At 33.1% G+C, this 22,181-nt stretch overlaps 1 protein-coding gene across 11 annotated transcripts in view; it reads right to left on the bottom strand.

The window, feature by feature from the left end:
* Nucleotides 1-16,357: 16,357 nt before the first annotated feature.
* Nucleotides 16,358-22,181, bottom strand: part of LOC132742280 (basement membrane-specific heparan sulfate proteoglycan core protein-like) — a 171,500-nt gene continuing 165,676 nt past the window's right edge. For all 11 annotated transcript variants that reach the window (XM_060730647.1, XM_060730642.1, XM_060730638.1 and 8 more), the window contains 3 exons: nt 21,117-21,342; nt 20,303-20,490; nt 16,358-19,825 (listed from right to left, as the gene is read on the bottom strand). In XM_060730647.1, the coding sequence (XP_060586630.1) occupies nt 19,674-19,825; nt 20,303-20,490; nt 21,117-21,342 (566 nt within the window). In that variant the 3' untranslated portion in view covers nt 16,358-19,673. The remainder of the gene's footprint in view (nt 19,826-20,302; nt 20,491-21,116; nt 21,343-22,181) is intronic.

Here is a 22,181-nt window from a genome sequence, read left to right on the forward strand (position 1 = left end):
ACTTTTCGTAGGTCTTTGCACAAATCATGTAAAACGCGTGCATTTCGTGCCAAAAGACTTCACAACACAACTTAGTTATACGTGTCATGATTGACTTTGTGAACGCTCTTGGTTTATTTACTGTCGTATTACGGTGACCCATACCTACGGCATCAACGAATACTGTTAGTTCTTCTGACTCTGTGGCAGTGGTCTTGGATTGCTCAATTTCAAAAGCGAATCTTGTTCTTGGTATGTATTAGCGATACATGTGATTGTCCGTTCAATCAGAGCAAGACTGCAACATTTTCAATTCTGCGTGTTGGGCTTTCTTTATGGATTATGTTTTTCTCTATTTTGAGGTGTCATCTGAAAAAGCATTAATATTATCAGTTGTGGATCGGTGTTTTATATATCGGTTATTCATTAGTAAGCATTTACAAAATTAAATTGGTCGAGCGGCTGCACTTCTTTATATTTGTATTTGCAAAGTAGATTGAACATAATAAAACAATGATTTTTAGCCGTTTCGTAAGTGATCTCAAGCACGTGTCTGTCCTATTATATGCATTTTCCTTTTATATTGTGTATAATATGCATGAATATTAATTTTTAAAGAATAATTCAAATGTTTAGATTTCTTATACAACAATCGAGAGAGAGAAATATTATGGGGGGAAATTAGGAAAGTATAACATTTTTCGGTATTCATACGGCAAATTTCAAAATAATGAAAGCTTGCCGATAATTGGCTGTGTGATAAGTCACTAAAATAATTTCGAATATTGTCACGTTCAGATCTAAAATCAGATTGTATACAACAGAATTGGTCCGGCTGCTCCAGCTGTCTGGCTAACTTCACGAACATCGAAATACCAGTGTTCGTTCACGGACTAAATGAATTCTGTACATAAATGAAAGAAGATCAATAAAATGGAATTATTTTTCTTTTCTGAAACTGATGGACTGAGAGTCTTGCCATAAAGATGCAGATTTTTTTCCCTATATTAAAAAGTCTTAACATTGGATGAATATAAACTTTATAGAAATTAGTCATAAAAGCACTGTAGCCTAATCTACAAATGTTTTATAGTCCTGAAAAAAATGATTTTGTTAACCCTGAAATATAAATATTTGTAACCCTGCACTTTAGAAGTTAAATAGCCCTGAAAAATAATAATTTGAAACCCTGAAAAATAAATATTCGGAACCCGGTATGTAGCCCTGCATTACAAACTTTTTAAATCTAAAAAAATAAATATTTGAATCCCTATTAATTAATGAAGTTGTCATATTAAAGCCCATAAAATGTGAATCAAAAACATTTTTTGATATACATGTACCTGTATATGTATAATGTGAAACATGCTTAGTGTAATGTACATTTTCAACCTTTACAATTCTTAAACTAAAAAATATTTGCTTTTGCCAGCAGAAAAAAGCTGGATCAGCCTTGCACATCCATGCCAAAACTGATAATGGACAGTTCCAATGAAGGAAGCTGGACGAGTGCATATAAAATGTTAAATATATTAAGTGTTAAGTCATCTGAGGACAATTTTTCCTTGTGTGTATATATCCATGTGTTTATTTCTGAAATCTAGGGTACAACAGGATAATCTATAATGGCAAATAGGAAAATATAGGCTAAAAACGCTTACTTACTATTATTTATCAAATCTATTTTTCATGCTTCTTTTCGGTTGACCTTATGTATATGGCAGAATATATTTAAAAAGTGTGATGTATTGCAGAGTTAGGCTTCAATTTTGCTTCTGATTTAGTTTTATTATGTTAATTGTTATTCTTTCACACACATTTTTGTTCAATCTAAATGAATGGTTATAATAGAGTGGCTATTTTTATTGAAGCCGCAAATAAATTTTAAAAAAATCACAATCATGGTTTTATTATTTTCAATGTATATTTTGATTTTAACTTTCCTTTTTGTAAAAAATAAATTCTTTTCAACAGTTGATGAAAATCAATCACCTTTGTATATATATGAAAGCCCGTCAGGTGGACCAACCTTGGAGATATGGCCAACTATGTGATAAAGTTACCATTTGAAAAAACAAAACAAATAGAAAAAGATGCTTAAAACCTTGCTGTTTTTTTTTTCAGTACAAATTTATCTTCTAGAAAAAATAATTCATTTGATATAAGAGCTTAAAACAAAGTATTTTTAGATGGAAAAGTATTGATAAATCCAGGTATCTTCCTCATCGTATTCATGTTCACTCATATACCACCTTTAAACAGATATAAAAACTTTGCCATAGATCCTTGTATGAATGCAAGAAAGAATATTACTGTATTCATTAAGGGTTTGCATTTTTTAACTTAAGATAGCTTTTCTATGCATTTTGCAGCTGGAATCCATACAATGCATCTTATGTAACCATTACTCTGCCTTAATAGATATATATATTTTATATACAACAGTAAGACCATTTTGTCATGTTGCATTTCATATAGTTAACAATCAGTATTGTAAGTCTGCATTTTCCTAAATATCTTCTACTATTGTATGTTTTCTTGTAGTCTAGAGAATTGCTTTCATCCATTGTATAACCCTGCACCTGCTTGAACTAATATTTACAAGCTATTGCCATCAAACTTAAAGCCATTGTCACCAGACTTACAGCCATTTACTGTAAGTCTTTAAGCCATTGTCACCAGATTTAAAGCAGTTGCCACCAAGCTTTAAGTCATTGTCACCAGACTTCCAGCCATTGTCTGTCAGACTTGAAGCCATTGTCACCAGACTTGAAGCCATTATCACCAGACGTTCAGCCATTGTCACCAGACTTTCAGCCATTGTCACCAAACTTAAAGCCATTGTCACCAGACTTAAAGCCATTGTCACCAGACTTACAGCCATTGTCTGTCAGACTTTAAGCCATTGTCATCAGTCTTTAAGACATTGTCACCAGACTTTGAGGCATTGTCACCAGGCTTAAAACCATTGTCACCAAACTTAAAGCCATTGTCACCAAACTTAACGCCATTGTCACCAAACTTAAAGCCATTATCATCAGACTTTAAGCCATTGTCACCAAACTTAAAGCCATTGTCACCAAACTTAAAGCCATTGTCACCAGACTTACAGCCATTGTCTGTCAGACTTGAAGCCATTGTCACCAGAATTGAAGCCATTGTCACCAGAATTTAAGCCATTGTCATCAGACTTTAAGCCATTGTCACCAAACTTAAAGCCATTGTCACCAGACTTACAGCCATTGTCTGTCAGACTTTAAGCCATTGTCATCAGTCTTTAAGACATTATCACCAGACTTTGAGGCATTGTCACCAGTCTTAAAACCATTGTCACGTCACAAGATGTAAAGCCATTGTCACCAGACTTTAAGCCATTGTCACCAGATTTTGTGCCATTGTCACAAGACTTTAAGCCATTGCCTGTCTTCAGGCTTTAAGCCATTGTCGCCAGACTTCCAACCAGAATTGAGTCAGGCCAGCTTACACATCTATACAGTTTGACCAGGCTCTATACTGTTTGCTGACTAAATTATATATTCGTGTTGATATCCCCAAAATTGATAATGGACAGTTTCTAAATAAAGATAATTAGAAAAGTCCATTTTGTAAATTTAGCAGTGTTTGAACATAAGAGATGTTATTTTCTAGTACTTGATTATATGAATAATATCTTAATTAAACTGATGTACGAGGGGTGTTCGGGAAGTTTAAGGACTTTTGCTGTAGTTTGATAAATAATAGGAATTGAAAAACAAGAAAAACACCATAAAAAATTTTTAATATTTTACAGCCAGCTGTAAAAATTACAATGAAATACATCAAACAAAAAGTAAATTACAAATAAAACAAAACATACACCGAAGCATACCCGGAGCACGCTAACGTCACGTCAGTGCTAAATATGTTTACGTCAAGTTTCCCCGATCGTCATATCGAATCTCTTCTCGACGTAATCTCCATTCACAGCGATACATTTTCTATGCCTCTTGACCAATTTGTTGTACGTGTCCTCGTACCAGATGTTGTCGAATGCCGAAACTATTCTCTGGGTTTCAATTAGTAATTCCAACCCGGAATCAAAGCGTCGACCACGCAGCTGTGCTTTGATTTCCGGAAAAACTCGGAAATCCATCGGCGCAAGGTCCGGGCTATAGGGTGGATGCTCGAGCGTCTCGAATCCCAGGAGGCTGATTTAAATACTAGCGATCTACAGCATTTCTTTGTTGTACTAGATGCTTGAATCATTTTATACGTCTCCGTTGGTGTCTTTCCTATTCCTACACAAAACTTGATGATTGCCCTGACTTCAACGTCACCTATTGACGGCATTTTACTCTTGATTTGTGTAAGCACCAGTGATGTTAAAACCGTTGTTATTCAAACAATTGTAACGATTTACAAGTAGAATTTTCAGGAAATGACGTTGACGTTGTATTTAACCCTCGTGCTTTTTCGTGACGTTATCCATTGTTATCTAAGAAAATTTATAATCAATTAAATATATCGGTACCATTTACTTAATTTCGATAAAATCGGAGTGCTCTAGGTATGCGTTATGCGGTTCCTATAGAAACAAGTTTCGAGCGGTATTTGTCTATTCTTGTTAGTGAGCGTTGTACTACATATTGAGCACATATTTAAATTACATTTTGTGAAATATGGATAAAAACGCACCATTATGGAAAAAGATACCGCAAAAGTCCTTAAACTTCCCGAACACCCCTCGTATATAACATACAACGTACTTAAACTTAATTAAACTGATGTATATAATTATACAACGTACTTGTCAAAATAATGCACATAGGAAAGCAATGGGAGGGGGTTACTTGTGTGAACATGACATTTTTTTCCTATATGAAACCTGGGCTGATAGCTCTTCCAAATTTAACATTGATGGATATACTTGTTTTAATTTATTTCGCAAATATCAGAACAGGCGGGCCAGACGATGCAGCGGGGGTGTTGCACTCTATATTAGAAATACAATAGTAAATGGCGTGTCGATCGTGAGAAATCATTTTGACAGTATTATATGGCTAAAATTGGATTACTCGTTCTTTCAGTTGGACAGTGACATTTTTGTTTCTGGTATTTATTTATGGCCAGAAAATTCTCCCATGTATAATTTATTAGATGTCGACTTTTTCACATTATTGCAAACTGATATTAATGATTTTCACTCACAGGGCAAAGTGTTTATTATTGGTGACTGGAACTCACGCACGGGCGCTCGTGCAGATTATATTGTATGTGATCGTAACATTGATTTTATTGACGATGACAACTATTTACCTGATATTCCCTTGTCACGTGACTCAGTTGATAACGTTTGTAATATGTTTGGTTTAAAATTAATTGAGCTATGTAAATCTACGTGCTTGCGGATTGCTAACGGTCGATTATATAATAGTAATGATTTTACATTTACTTGTCATACAGGTTCAAGTGTTATTGACTATTTGTTATTGTATAATAGTGACATGTATTGTGTTAACGATTTTACAGTCCACCCTTTTTGTGAATGGTCAGATCATGCCAAGTTATCATTTAACATTTTATGTAAAACAGCAATTGATGTAATTGACGATGTGCATATTAAGAGAACCCATGTTAAGTGGAACCCTGATCTAACGGAAAATTTCCGTAGAGGTATTATAGGAAAACTGCCGGACTTTAATCGGGTTGTCAATGATATTGACAATAATAATCCTAGTACAATAGACGCTAGCATTGTCAATTTTACGTCAATTATGCGAGAAATCGCTGATCCATTATTTAGTAAAACTATTAATCGTGTACAACATCCCTACAGTTATAGTGACCATAACCCACTTTGTAAACAAGCAGACTGGTTTGACCAGGACTGCCGCAATGCGCGCAATGCTTATATAAACGCATTAAACAATTTTTATCGGGTAAAATGTGTAGAAACACGTCATGATATGTGTACGAAAAAAACAATTTATAAACGACTTATTCGAAAGAAAAAGCGTGCGTTCGAAGCAGCGAAATGTCGTCAAATTGTAAATTTACGTTCTTCTAAGCCCAAAGACTTCTGGCGCTTGTTTAACAAAAAGAAAAATAATCCTGCGCGTTCTATCGATTTGGATGATTTTTTAAACTATTTTTCGTCTTTGCAGGAAGATCTTGTATCTGAGAATGATCTAGAATCTGATACATTCTGTAATGATCACGATTTTAACGATACGTCTTGTACTTTCGCTGAACTGGATTGTCCTATTACAGTTGCTGAAGTTGAGTTTGCAATTCGCGGGTTAAAAACTAACAAATCGTGTGCGGGTGACAACTTAATAAATGAGTATTTTATACAAACTGTTGATATTTTGAAGTGTTATCTGGTCGATATTTTTAATGCAATATTAAATACTGGTCATTTCCCTGCACAGTGGACAAAGGGTATTTTAGTACCGTTATTTAAGAAAAATGATCCTTCTGACGTAAACAATTACAGAGGAATCACTCTAGTAAGCTGTTTTTCTAAAATCTTTACGAGCGTAGTTAACAAGCGTTTAAGCGTATGGATAAATGATAATAACATAGTCAGTGATGCGCAGTTCGGTTTTATGTCTGGAAGATCAACTGTCGACGCAATTTTTATATTGAATGCTGTTGTAAATAAAGTTTTGAATGATAAAGGTAGATTATATTGTGGTTTTATCGATTTAAAGAAGGCTTTTGATAGTGTTAATCATAGTAATTTGTGGTATAAACTATATAAACTAGGAATCAATGGCAAATTACTTAGGATAATCAAAAATATGTATGCCTCTGTTAAAACATGTATCAAGGGATGTAACTCTTTCTCTGATTATTTTGAATGCGTGGTCGGTCTAAAGCAAGGCGAGGTTCTCTCCCCTGTTTTATTTTCTCTATTTTTAGAAGATCTTGAACTTTTTCTGAATGATGACCCGTCGTGTGGTTTAAATATTGATGAAATCCTGTTAGTCATTATGTTGTTTGCTGATGACATGGTGCTTTTTGGTAATACTCCCGTTGATCTTCAATGCAAGCTTGACTTGTTAAAATTATATTGTGATCGCTGGGGTCTTATTGTCAATACTGAAAAAACTAAGGTTGTGGTTTTCCGTAAGCGAGGTAATATAAGACCTGACGAGCACTGGCATTACGCGAACTCCTCTCTTGAAGTTGTCGATAATTTTAATTACCTTGGCACTGTGTTTTCTTACAACGGCTCTTTTAAAGTAAACCAAGATACACTAATTGGTAAAGGCTTAAAGGCTTTAAATGTACTGCTGATTAATTTAAAGAATTTTACTATCGCGCCTTCAATTCAATGTCAACTGTTTGACGCTTTTGTAGGATCGATCCTTAACTATGCTTGCGAAGTTTGGGGCTATGGTACTTTTTATAATATTGAGAAAGTCCATCTCAATTTTTGTAGGCGTGTCTTAAATGTGAAGACATCCACTAGTAAACTAGCTATTTATAGCGAACTAGGACGCTATCCACTTTTTGTCAATCGGTATTGTCGTATTATTAAGTTTTGGTGCAATCTTGTGCAAAGTAAAAACATTATTTCAAATTACATTTATGCAGACATGGTGAATCAACTAAATAAAGGTAAAACTAATTGGCTTGTAAATGTTAAAAAGTTACTAGACAGTCATGGGTTTTCACATGTGTTTCACAATCCAGATTGTGTAAATCTTAAAACATTTCATCTGTTGTTTAAAGAAAGGGTGCTTGATATTTTTAAACAATCTTGGTGTAACCAAATTGCATTGAGCGGCTCTTTGTTTTTATATAAAGAGTTTAAAAGATCAGTCGATTTTGAAATGTATTTGGATATTCTTCCTAGTAAGTTTAGAACTGTTCTATCTCGATTACGCCTTTCGTCTCATCAGCTGAATATTGAAGTTGGTCGGCATGGCAGAAATCGTGTGGATAGAAACCAGCGTTTATGTCTATTATGTGATAAAAATGATGTAGAGGACGAATACCATTTTGTGTTAATATGTCCGATTTATTTACACTTTAGAAAACGTTTCATTAAACCATATTTTTATAATAGACCAAGTGTTCATAAGTTTGTTAAATTGATGCAATCTTCTAATAAGCATACACTGCTAAATCTTGGTAAATTTATATATGAAGCTTTTGCATTGCGCAAGACTCTAGTTAATTGGTGATACAATGCAGTATATTTTACTAAGTTTTTGTTAAATATATTTTCGTTTTTGAATTTCAATACATTCTTGCAGAATTATAACAATCTATTGTAAACTCTTTAACTATACAACTTAACTAAAAAGCAAACTTAATTAAATATATGATATTATTGCAATTCTGTATGTACTGTACGATGGCAGGAATTTATATATACAATGTTCAACCTCCATTTAACACTCGTGGAGCGATAATAATCAATATTTCTTTTTCTTTTCATATATTTTTTTTTATTTTTATTTTACACTTCTACTTTCACGTATACATGTATGTCAATGGAATTTGTATGATGATGATCTGTAACTGGTCAAATCAATAAAATGTATTGTTGTTGTTGTTGTTTAAGATTGGCTTTCAGTATTTGACTTAAGCAAAAATGATGTAATATAGATATCAATATAACATTAGGACACAAAGGTTGTTCAAAGAGTCTTGCCTGTGAAGTTGTATAGTGATTGTTCAAAACCTTGGGATAGCGACATCATGACTGGTTACTCTTTGAGATCTTTGCAGTCTTTACCCGCACTGTGCTGTCGGCTATATAATTTTAACTTTTTTAAATTAAAAGACCTTTAAAAAATGGAATTGAGTCATATCAAATTCAAACCATAGCAGGTTCATTATATTAGATTTCAAACCTCAAGTTGACAAAATGAAATGATGTATAGTCTTATTATAATACAAAAATAGAATAGATATACACAATTGTACCCTTATATAATTTTTCAAACATCTGTAAAAGATTGTGTTTGTTTATAATATTTTGTTCCCATAATCCAATGCTATATTCTTGTACAAATGAAGTGCTTCTATATTTGTTCATAGCATTAGCAACCCATGATTGATAGATTATTTTAAAGATATTAATATGATACTTGGAATGCATGTTTTTTATGAAAAGTGTTGTTGTGAAACATGGGGCATTATTTTGAAAGCTATTTTTATCCATGCCCCTTCTGAACTTAGCATGTTTTGTCAAAAATGCTAATTAAGTAGAATAATTTCAAAACTATAAAGGTATCACATGAAACTTTAAATATTTATTCATCTTAGTAAGGCACAGATTAAAGATATTGGGCATTGTTCTGAAAGCTATATTTTAGGAGGTCGGGCGTTAACACCGCATGTGGTGTTCTTGTTGATCACGTGGTAAAGGCTTATATAATTAAGTTCACTGGAAATGCTGCACGGACATTAATCAAGCTCTGAGACATGTAATACCAGAGACTTTAATTTAAATTTGTTTTTCTTTTCAAAGACAGTTTACTAAATGTTCATGCTAAATATCTAAGCTATCTGATCACAGATTTTCTGATTTTTTAAAGGTGCAATCGTTTCAAAACATCTATTATTAGCACGTTCATCCTCAATACACGTATTTTGTCAAATATCAAAAAAGTGTGTCGAAATTATACGACGCTAATACGATTAATAAATCATCAAGGCCTTGATGCCAATATTTAAACTGTTAAATACTTGACTTATGTATACATAAGTTTTTGCTTAAAAAAGTGTTATCATATTTCATTTGCAATAAAGTTATGTGCATATTTTGTATTTGATTATGTTATCTCTGACCCAGTGTCATACTGTCTTAAGTATTTTGAATGAGAGAAAAAATATTTTGGTATTAGAATAATTTTATCAACCTGAAATATAATTATAAGATAATATAAGGAGCTCACATCGGCTGTGGTAACATCCCGGAATGTCTAACGTTAACTGTCAAGGTTGACTTTTTTCGGCAGTAACGAAGCTCTGTCGAGTTTCCACTCAACAGCTATCCAAGTAATAGAAAGAGCATATAGTATGTGTACAAGGTTTTTTTTTATCGTTCTAATGTTGATTTAACTTCGACACATTTTCAACGGAAAGTACCCAAACTATGATATAAGAGAGAGATATTCCTGTATGTTACGATAGCCTGTGTTTAATTCTTTTTTTGTGTATCACATATTAATTATATTTCGGAAAGAAATAACGTTTAGCACTTTTATCTTATTGTAACGTACAAATTTACAACTTAATTTATAAAATGAAGTCATCCTAAGGCAGTTCATTTGCAGTTCATTATAAAAGGCGCGTGCGAAGTCGTCATTAAAGAACGTGACTTGTCTTACTCGGGGGTGTAAGAGGTTTTTCTGTCACTGGTGTTAACATTAGGTAATCCTATCTGATATGCAAGAAAGGTATTCCTTTTATATCTAATACATTTGCTTTACACACTACCTCTAAAAATGAAAGACATTTTGAGTAAACAGTAGAACAAAGGTACACAAAATGTTAAATGGGTAAGTGACATAAGAAAATGTAAAATGCCTATCATTTTTATGGCTGGATTAAGTATTATTCTGCAGAAGCATGATTTTAATCTACTATCCATATTCTTTATACAAGTAAAACTATATTTGCAGGATATAAAGAATAGAAGATAAAGACGGCGACGGCAAAGATTAATCAAAAACAATACTGCTAACTAATGCTTATAAGATTCTTACCATGAAAAGCATCATTGTTTTTTTTCTTTGAGATGATGGTTTGAACGAACCCATAGTGTCGGAAATTGTACCTAGTATTGTATTGTGTCATATTTCAAATTTTTAAATAATCTTTTACTGCTATTGGTAAATCTTGTGTATTATAAATAATAATCTCGAAGTTAATAGACGCATTGAAAGTAGTTATACAACGTGAGTTCAAAATATAAAATTGAGTAAATAAGAATCCGTAAGGAATGTCCAAAACGGCAAAATTGAAAATGTTGCAGGCTTGGTTTGAGCCTGTTCATAGAAACAAAAGAAAGAGGGTGTAATCTTTGTACAATGATTAACGAATTGATCTATTTTACTGTAACTCCTTTGAAATTTATCTGTTTGAAAGGGTGAATAAAAGTCAAGGATTTGTAGGTTCTGTATCTCTTTTATTTTCTGTTGACACAGCATGTATCTTAGACTAGTTCAATACAATCAATCATCTAAGTAACCAAGTAACCACACTCTGAAAATACATAATTAACACATTCTAAATATATATTACATTTAACATTCTTGAATTGCATAAATCAATCAATCATATTCAATTGCATAAATCAATCAATCATATTCATTCCAGTGGCTTTTAATTAACATCAAACATTTTATCATACAATATCATAAAACACTTGTACATTTACAGCAATATATCACACTCACCAGTTTATGGAACTAAGTGTTTACATCAACACAAATACAATATACACTCTTCTCTCTCTCTCCAGTGTGCTGTTACTATCCTGCAAATTATAGTAAACAATGTGCATAGAGTTTGAATAGAATGTGAGATTATTTATTTATTCATTAGTTGAGAAAAGAAAGATATGATACTGCAATATTAAACCAGTCCTTGGGAGTCCAAAAATAAGACACAGCAACCATTTAAATTACTTATTAAATTCACTATCATAATTCAATTAAAAACAACATTAAGATAAACAATACTTAATGCTTTGGAAATCATCAAAAGCAGTTTAAACTTTACATACCTTATAAATAATACTGATATTCCATAAATCACAAAAATTTAAAAACCATGAGGACAATGTACATGTCTCTTCCTAGAAAACGTGAGCTCAACTGAACACAATAGTCACATGATCAAACTGGCGGGAAATCATAACCACTCACCCATACAATAACACTGGTCCAAGGGAAACAACTCTCTTAATGACATATAATAAAGACTGACAGATTGTGTCCCTGTTACATTACACCCAACATGAAGTAAAGGCAATATCAACTTGAAAACTATGTCAGGCAATCAAAATCTGTAAAAAATGCCCATTCTCAACCAATTATAATCAAATCTTAAAAAAAAATGTTAACAGGTAGACAGTGTGTACTTTCAGTTTCTATAAACACAGTAGAATGTATATAACTTAATGTATTTTTACATGTACTTGTCTTCCTAATTTTTATTTCATTTATCCTATTTTAAAATTTCTTCTAGCAATGCATTTGTCTCGACTTACTGTAGTTGTTTTATCTCAAATAAGTTTCTAATTTAGTTTCACATAACCTCCACCTTTTACAAAATATGGCTAATTTGTCGTCACTTTGCGGAATCTGTCTTAACGTGTTACAAGACACTACAAATCGAAATATTCTTAGTAGGTCCTGTATATTTACAAAGTGCAGGACCGAATGTCAGACATATTTTCAAACTGAAAATCAATGTTATTTATAAATTTTCCATGACAATTTATGTTATAAATGTCTGAAAATATTATATTACGGAACATCCAAAGTTAATCTGATTTGCAAAAAATAAACTTTATACAATATCTTCTCTACTTATTAAGAATGTTTGATCAGACGAGTTTCTTTAAAAAGCGTAGATAAGTTTTTACATATTTTTACATACTTAAATTATTTAACTGAAGTTATACATGTATTTAGTCTTACGGGATGTGGTATACTTTAAAACAACTTAACAATCTCTTTCGATAATCTTTGTAAAAGTAAATTCACTTACACGTTATAAATATGCTAGCCAAGTTTCTGATTGAGAGTAAAAATATTACTGTTTATATCCTTGTTTATAGTTGCAATTGTTTGTAGGGTAATGCGCAAGCTTTGTGCAGTATTTTAGTCATATACCGGCAGATATTTCCCTAGTGAATGTACCAGTAATGTTAAAACTAAATACAGTTTTTTTACTTGTGGTCACTGTAACAATTGTAATTTCAAAATGAGATATTTTAGTTAATTCGCATATTTACAAACCAAACAAACTTTGTACTTTCTATCAATTCTGAAGCATGAATCTGGACAAAAAGTTCACTTTAATTCACTTTAACAGAGATATACTCATAAATAGTTTGTTTTCATAAAGAATAAATGTTCACGAATAAGAAATGACTTTCTTTCTTCATGTTTGTTGTTATCTGTGTTATTCACGTAGTTTGTAAACAAAGTTTTACTGAATTATCGAAGCAATTTCGTTGTAGTACAGTTTGGAGCGTTGTATTAATGAAAATAATTATTTCTTTAACACGCACTGTCCAAATAAGTCATGGACAAGAGTGTTTAAATAACAAAATACTAAACGTATTTCTGAAATGTTTTAGTAATATTTGATACGACATTGCTGAGTGAACATGTAAAGAAACAGTATGATATCATTTATTTTGATTATACAGAACAAAATACAAGACTACCTGGTAACACGATTCGTTCCACACTCCAATGTCATAAATGCGTTATGTGACATTATTTCAATGTTTGTATTTGTCAAAGTATCATCTCTGTGTAGAATTCTCGTTTGATGTTAAACCACCTTTTTATTCGAGACATACACAAAATGTATTTTGATATTATCAGCGCAGGCATTTTTTCAGATAGGTTGAAATGCCAGTTTATGCTCATAACAGTGCAGTACGGTTTTGTAAAGTAGTCCGGTAGGCATAACTTCGCCTTATTTTGGTTTACTATATAGTCCTACGCAATTGGAACAACTCGGCTATTATTCATAATAACCTCGGACTTAATACGGATTGAAAGTACTGTACATTTAAATATTATCGAGTTAAAATCTGCAATTGTGAAAAAGTATCAAAATACCGTTATACGTGGAAGTTTAACAAATTGTTGACTTTTGTTAGAAAAAAAAAGCTTGAAGTACCTTTTAACAAACTACTCGAAAAAATAGATTCAATTTTAATGGGCAAGATTGTTTTGCTTGTTTGTCAATGGACGACAACGCCATGTTTGTTCTCGAAATTTTGAATATTACCTACTCAGTATTTGTTTTCCAAGGGTTAAAATTAAAAACTGCATAGCTTTCAAAATTATGAAAGCTTGCCGATAACTGGCTGTGTGATTTGATACCAGAAATAATTTCGTATATGGTCACGTTCAAATCTAAAAACGGAGCGTGATTTACATCTGATTTTAATAAGATTGTTTACAAACAGAATTGACTTGATTGTCCCATTTTAAATTGTTCTGAAGGGTGATGCCTAAGTTTTTTTGCGGATTTGCTTTTTCTATGTTATACTTATGCAGTTTAGATTGAAATTACATTGAATTATATTTTTACTTGGAAATGTTAAGTATACTGCATTTGTCCGGATGGAAATGCATCACCCAGTCTTATCAACTATTACACGCAGCATCAGCCAGTCTCACTTTCCCTTACATCCAGCATCAGTCAGTCTCCGTTCAACTTACATGCAGCAACTTTTGGTCTCCCTTTAACTAAATGCGGAATCAGTCAGTCTTCCTTCCTCTTATATGCAGCATCAGAGTCTCCATTCACCTTATATGCAGCATCATCCGGTTTCCCGTCACCTTACATGCAGCATCAACCAGTCTTCTTTTCCCTTACATGCAGCATGCATCATCAGCCAGTCTCCATTCAATTTACATGCAACATCAGCCAGTCTTCCCATTCCCTTATATGCAGCATCAGCCAGTCTCAATTCACCTTACATGTAGCATCAGCCAGTCTCCCTTCAACTTACATCCAGCAAAAGTTGGTGCCCCTTTACCTTAATGCGGTATCAGTTAGTCTCCCTCACCCAATCTTCCTTCACCTTACATGCAGCATCAGCCAGTCTCCCTTTACCTTACATGCAGCATAAGCCAGTTTCCCTTTACCTTACATGCAGCATCAGCCGTTCTCCCTTCAACGTACATGCAGCATCAGTCACTCTCCTTTCACCTTACATGCAGCATCAGCCAGTCTCCCTTTCCCTTACATGCAGCATCCCGTTTCCATTCACCTTATATCTAGCACTAGTCACTCTTCCTTCACCTTACACGCAGCATCAGCCACTCTCCCTTTCCCTTACATGCAGCATCTGCCAGTCTCCCTCACCCTTACATGCAGCATCAGCCAGTCTCCCTCACCCTTACATGCAGCATCAGCCACTCTCTCTTACCCTTACATGCAGCATCAGACAGTCTCCATTCTCCTTACATGCAGCATCAGCCAGTCTCTCTTTCTCTTACATGCAACATCAGCCGGTCTCACTTTACCTTACATGTAGCATCAGCCAGTCTCCGTTTCCCTTACATGTAGCATCAGCCAGTCTCCCTTTCTCTTACATGCAGCATCAGCCAGTCTCCTTTTATCTTACCAGTCTCCCTTTACCTTACATGCAACATTAGCCGGTCTCCCTTTCCTTTACATGCAGCATCACCCCTTCTCTCTTTACCTTACATGCAGCATCAGCCAGTCTCTCTTTCCCTTACATGTAGCATTAGCCAGTCTTTCCCCTAACATGCAGCATTAGCAAGACCTTCCCCCTACATGCAGCATCAGCCACTCTCCCTTTCCCTTACATGCAGCATCAGCCAGTCTCCCTTTCCCTTACATGCAGCATCAGCCGGTCTCCCTTACTCTTATATGCAGCATCAGCAACTCTCCTTTCCACCAGCCAGTCTCCCTTACCATTACATACAGGATCAGCCAGTCTCCATGTACCTTATATGCAGCATCAGTTACTCGCCCTTCAACTTACATGGAGAAAAACCAGTCTCCTTTTCCCTTATATGCAGTATCAGCCGTTCTCCCTTCCCCAAACATGCAGCGTCAGCCGATCTCTCTTTTCCTTACATGCAGTATCAGCCGTTCTCTCTTTCCCAAACACGCAGCATCAGTCAGTCTCCCTTGCACTTGCACGCAACATCAGCCAGTCCTTCCCCCAACATGAAGCATCAGCCCGTTTCCCTTACCCTTAAATGCAGCATCAGCAAGTCACAAACATGCATCATGTATGGTGGCAAAGAGTAGACAAACTAGCTATATCGTGGGGACGACTTAATATCTGGTATGACATAAATTTCTTGTTGATAACGACTTTTTATTCAAACCAGCATTTAGTGGAAGGTGATTTTAAGACACAGCAGCAGAAAGGGTGTTGTTATTCAGTCACAACCAGTATAAAGGGTAAGTGATTTAGTGACAACAGTATTAAAGAAAGGTGATTTTTGAAAAGCATAACTTGAAAGTGATTAAAGTCACAAAAGCAGCGGGAAGTTAATTCAGCTGGCATAAGATATTTAAGTGATTCAAAGTACAACGGCTGTCCTTATAAGTCATGGACAACATCTTTAATACAAAAAGGTATAACCTATGGAGTCTATGACAAATTCTTCTTATGGAGTCTATATAACAAATTCTTCAATAAAGTTTGAACATTTTATTGTGAAATTTTCAATATTTAGCATAGAACATGAAAGATACAATACTAGTCTACTTGAGGCCATTTCATTATGGTCACATAAATCAACATCTAGTAACCCTTTAATATCCTGAAAATATCAAAATGTAACACCTTATAATAACCTGATAAAAAAACTTGAAAGCCAATTTATTGCTGTGCTGCAGAAATCTGAGTAAATACTCACCCTATTCTCATCTTCATACTTAAAGTATCGGCTATGTCATATTCTGATCTTCGTACCAAAATATTGATTATGTCATATTCTGACCTTCATACTAAAATATCGGCCACGACATATTCCGACTTTCATACTAAAGTATCAGCCACGACATATTCCGACCTTCATACTAAAGTATTGGCTACATCATAAAATTATTGAAAATATGTAATCACATGAAGTATGTTCTGGTATTTCTTTTGGTCTGAAATTGTTCTGTTCCAATATCGTGTCCAGTCCACTGAAAAAGCATGACTGTGAATTGCTACATCCTCCAGAAATTAAACTATATATGAACATACACATCAAATATATGTAATATTGTTTAACTAAAATACAATCGGAACATAAAGGGTTATAAGATATCATTTAAATCTTCCTTTAATAAGCAGTTTAAATATGAAATACATTCAGCAGAACAAAACAAAAATAATATAATATATATATATATAAAAGAGGTATGAAGAGTTTCTCTTTTTTACTGGCACTGTATTTTCATATTTCCATCTACCTTGTATAAAAATGAATCCCCCAAAATACGGAATACTATATCATATTGTAAAAAAAACTTGATTTTTAAAAACACCTCACCACAGTGTATTCAAATGAACTATGTTCAGTTTAGAGCAGGAATAGTCACAAATTACAAATAGGGGCTATCAATAACTTATGAAATGTCAAAAAAAATGTTGCCAATATATTGCTGGACTGAACAAAATTGATGTCCTAACAAAGAAAATATCAACATGGCATTTTAAACTATAAAGTAAAACTTGATAATCAGAGATATTGCAAAGCTTATTTCATGGAAAATACTATAGGTCTTAAAATATTAAAGGACAGTCAAAGTAAGCGAAGCAAAATAAAGAGTTTAATATAAGCATGGCACTTTTGAAAAATAAGTTTTCACGGTCAAATTTAAAGAATAAAATCTTATCAGGCTCATTTTTAACTTTTACCACAAAAAAAATTACTCAGGTAATTCTGTTTTAATGTGTTTTATATACATATCAAGGCAAGTGATTCTCGTTTAAAGCTTTTTTTACCTTTTGCATTTTAATTATTTTATGAATAATGTCATATATCAAGTACAATCCCTTTCGCCAGTTACTGAGTATCTATCTATACAATACCCGAATGAATTTCAAACAATATATTGAAAGATATGGGACGAGAGGCACGGTCTCGCAATATATCTGTAAAATAATGAACATGATTGCTTATCTCTACTGGCCATTTACAATCTGAGTAATGTGTAACATCACAAAGTCTCTAAAACAATTTTGGTAACCTAAATTCTGATGTTACCAGAAAGTAACGTAAATTATATGTTACCAGAAAATAAGTAAATTATACTTTACTAGATGTGACGTCAATTATATAAACATTATACTCGACACATTATAACAAAACATGACTCTAGTTTTGTGTATAAATTACAGTATGTTACAGGATTCTGTAAACTAAAACAATATTTTACTGCACATGTGATGAAATGACTATGTGATTTGGTAACATATGCTGAAAAATGTTTGGGAAATTGAACAAGAATAATCTTAGTTACATATATCGATAATATTTTTGACAAAAACCTCAAACCAAAAAATCATTAACAAGGTTTTAGATATTAAAATTTATTTACATCACATTGTACAATAACTTTGTTTTTTTTCATTGGTTCAGAAATCTTAAAATATTGTTTTATATACAATGCATCATGTTACTTTAAATCATTTACATGAAAATTTATAATAGACAATAAAACGCAGTAAGCACTAGATTTTTTTTGTTTTGGTCTACAAGTATGCAAAAGAATGGAATGAAAAAGACTAAATAAAAAATTATAAAGGTATAAAAAGCTTCTAATTACACTTTGTACACTTAAAATAACACAAAGAAAAAAACTATAAAAATGTATATAGTATAAGAATTTAAATAAAATCATTTAAAATCCACTTTATACTTTTTTCCTTAATAAAACAGATATAATTCCATTCACAGTAACAAATTGTAAGACAAAGGATCAACATGGATTTCATTCATGCTTTGGTCTCAGCTGGCAGAATTTACACATTTCGTCGGAAAAAAAAGAGAGAAAAAAATGGATTTCGAAATCACGCTGTATTTACATATATCAAAACATTTTTCCTATCAGGTCACAGATCAAAATTATATAATATAAAATATCTCAGTGCACTGCAAAAAAGTCAAGACCAACCAACTTAATTTTTTGCAATGTTTAATTTTTGTTGTTAAGAAAACAAAGAGCCAGTTTATAAATCATCTTTTCCAAAAATGTATAGATTTAATTTATTTCCGATTTTGAAAGAAATACTTAACGCTATGAATTTTCACCAAAATGTTCTTTGTGCAAAAAAGGACAAAATAAGTGAAATATCATGAAACTTCATAAATGCACTGGTATGACCACATTCATGTTTTCATAAAATACAAAAACAAAAAAAGTGAATTAAAGTACATTGCATAGATATATCTGCAGTTAAGACCACTTAATGGCAAATAAAACATTATTCTATCCTTACTAAAAGATGAAAACATCCCCTGAAATTGCATGTATTCTATAAATGTTAAAAATAAAGAGTTTAATAATTATTTCGTAACAAATATTACACACGTTACTACCCAGACACCACAGCTTGTCTGCGTACCTGTATTAACGTGCTTAGACTAACGTAGATCTTAATCTTAGAAAATCAAAATCAAACTGTTTACCCTAATAAAGCAATGAAGTTGCCAACAAAAAACAACATCATGCTGTTAAAGATTTTTTTAGAAAATTTCAAACAATAATCAACAAACAAATTCTTAATGTATATCAGATTTACTGAAACTAATTTTACAATGAACTGCACTGTAGATTCCTAATCTCTGGACAGCTTACCAAGTAAACTGCTGTCAAGTTTCTTTGTGAAACCATTGTTTGTATCTGTCCCTTAAAACTCAACCAAGTCTCCAGATCATCATCCATTAAACAACAAAAAATCTCAGCATATAACAAATTAAAAAACAAAATGTCTAAATTTTCTTAACTAAATATTTCTAATTTTGTGTCGAGCATGCTTGCACGTTATATCCACTTAAAGCATCTCTAGACTCGAGTTCTTTGCCATGAATTGTAACAGTGTCTATACATCCTATGAAATTGTCTTCATATTTGCTGTCTGTCATTTTTTCTGGTAGAGAAACACCACCTGAAAATACAAGATTAATTGTTGAATTTACATTAAACCGGCTGAATTTCTTAAATGGACTTACCCGGCTTTAAGTTTTGGCTGCCCATAATTAATTTTAAGTAGAAATATAGGACTCATCGATTGATTAACTTTTAACTTGTCCAATTTCTTAAATGGACTTGCCCGGCTTCCATTTTTTAAACTGTCCATTATCAATTTTAAGGAGTAAGTTAGACAGTCAACAGTTAAGAGTCTGGTCAGACTGTATGGATGTGAAAGATGACCAGGCAATATACTGCTGGCAAATGTTAATCACTTTCAGTTCCAGCAGTTAGCGGTTTCGATATAAATGGTGTTGGTTGAATCAGAGGGAATAACTTTAACCCGATTTTTCAAGATTTTTACAAAAGGGAGACTACCTTTGAAAACACTAATATCTATCCACACACTTTGTCATGTCAGTCAGTTTTCATATTTATCAGTAAGTATTTATACCTATATAAATATTCCCGGCAGCGTTCAACATCTGAAGGTAACCTTGCGAATCCCCATACACTGTGTCCTCATTGTCGACCTTGAGATTACCAGAGCGACCAAGTCGTTCTACAGAGATCGTATGACTCTTCCCATCATTTACCCTTGTCCTTGACATAATCATTGCTGGACCACTGCCCATCTCATAACTTAAAATAAACAGATAAAAGTTCTTAAACACACTCTGCTTGTTTAAGTTAAGATGAACTGTATCGTAAGATATTATTTTTTGAGTCTTATTAAATACGACAAATTTAAATAAGTGAATTAATACTTATTCATCTAGACTTCACCATCCGGTACAGTGTTGGTGAAGTCTGAGACATGATATAACTGGATAAGCAACTGGACATTAGGGGAGCACTACCTTTTTGTTCATCAGGCGCCTTCATTTGTCTTGTAAATCATTGTGAAATGTGTTTTTTTGTTTGTAGTAAACAGAGTAAATAAGAAAAATATTAATCAGCTGGCATAAGATTTTGAACAGTGCTTTAGTGACAGTATCAATGTAAGTTTGTGAAATAACAACAAATATTTAATTTAAACACTTCGCTTCAAGATCTATCAACTATCAATTCAAAACCTAACTTAGTCAGTAGTTGCTTGATCCCCGATGAATTTTAAATTCAAAATCATTTTCTTTGTTTGCTCTTTTGCACTTAAATATCAACTCTGAATTTAATCAATAAGTTAACAAAATCTATATTAATAAGAGAAAAATACATATACAACATGTCGTAGTTTAGAATAAAACCAAACTATAACCTAAATCTACCTAAATTCTATATATCCTCCTTTCAGACCAATCGAGATATGGTCACCACCTCTTAGAGGTCGACCTCCTTGTTCACCCTGCCAAAATACTAGACCGTTTTCTTGTGTTGTTCGTAAGTTGAAGGAAATGGTCTGCCTTTCTTGTGTCTTTGCGTGAGGTAAAAGTGATTTAGGGAATTCCATGAAACCATCTCCAGCAAATGAAAACTGGCTATTTATATTTATTGCTGAAATAAAGAAATAACCCTATAATGTGAATATGATGAAACACATGTTCTCAAATTAATAAATACCGGTAAATGTGCGAAAAACCCAGTTTTAAAGGAGAATATTAAAATGTTAGATATATGCCAATACTCAATGATAGAAACATTATACTGCCACTTACGACAGTGTCAAATACTTAGTGTATTTTGCTGGTTTTCCCTATACATTTGTCAATATTTGGTAACTGTAAACTATTCCCGTTGTTCTTGCACAAATTTTCAATATGGTAATGTGTTGATGTTGATGACTTTGGCAACTTATATGACAATTTGTGCAAGCATAAGTGGGAAAGTACAAAAGCAACATTGGAAAGTTATGTATTGCTGGAAATTGAAAATGATTTTCTTGGAATATGTTTTATATAAATGAAATAAAATTGACAGACATGTATATATAACAAGAGGGCCATGATGGCCCTGAGGTCGCTCACCTGTATATAGGCCCCCAAAGCGGGGTCAGTTTAAACCCAAGGGCTTTTATTTGAACAAACTTGGAATTAAGACACCCATTAGAAGATGTTTCATGATGTTAAGTTTTTGCTATACACATATAAGAGAAAACAATGACCTCCCCCCCCCCCCCCGGCAGAGTTAATTTTAACCCAAGGGCTTTTGTTTGAACAAACTTGGTAGACACCCATAAAAACATGTTTCATGCTAAACATCTAAGCTCTAGCTCATTGGGTTTTTTAAAAGAAGATTTTTTCAGTTTTTACTATACACATATAGTTAACAAGAGGGCCATGATGGCCCTGGGGTCGCTCACCTGTACATAGGCCCCCAGGGCGGGGCCAGTTTAA

This window comes from Ruditapes philippinarum, unplaced genomic scaffold (assembly GCF_026571515.1).
Source record: "Ruditapes philippinarum isolate M1 unplaced genomic scaffold, ASM2657151v2 ctg2745_1_1_1_1, whole genome shotgun sequence".
Lineage (NCBI taxonomy): Eukaryota > Metazoa > Mollusca > Bivalvia > Venerida > Veneridae > Ruditapes > Ruditapes philippinarum.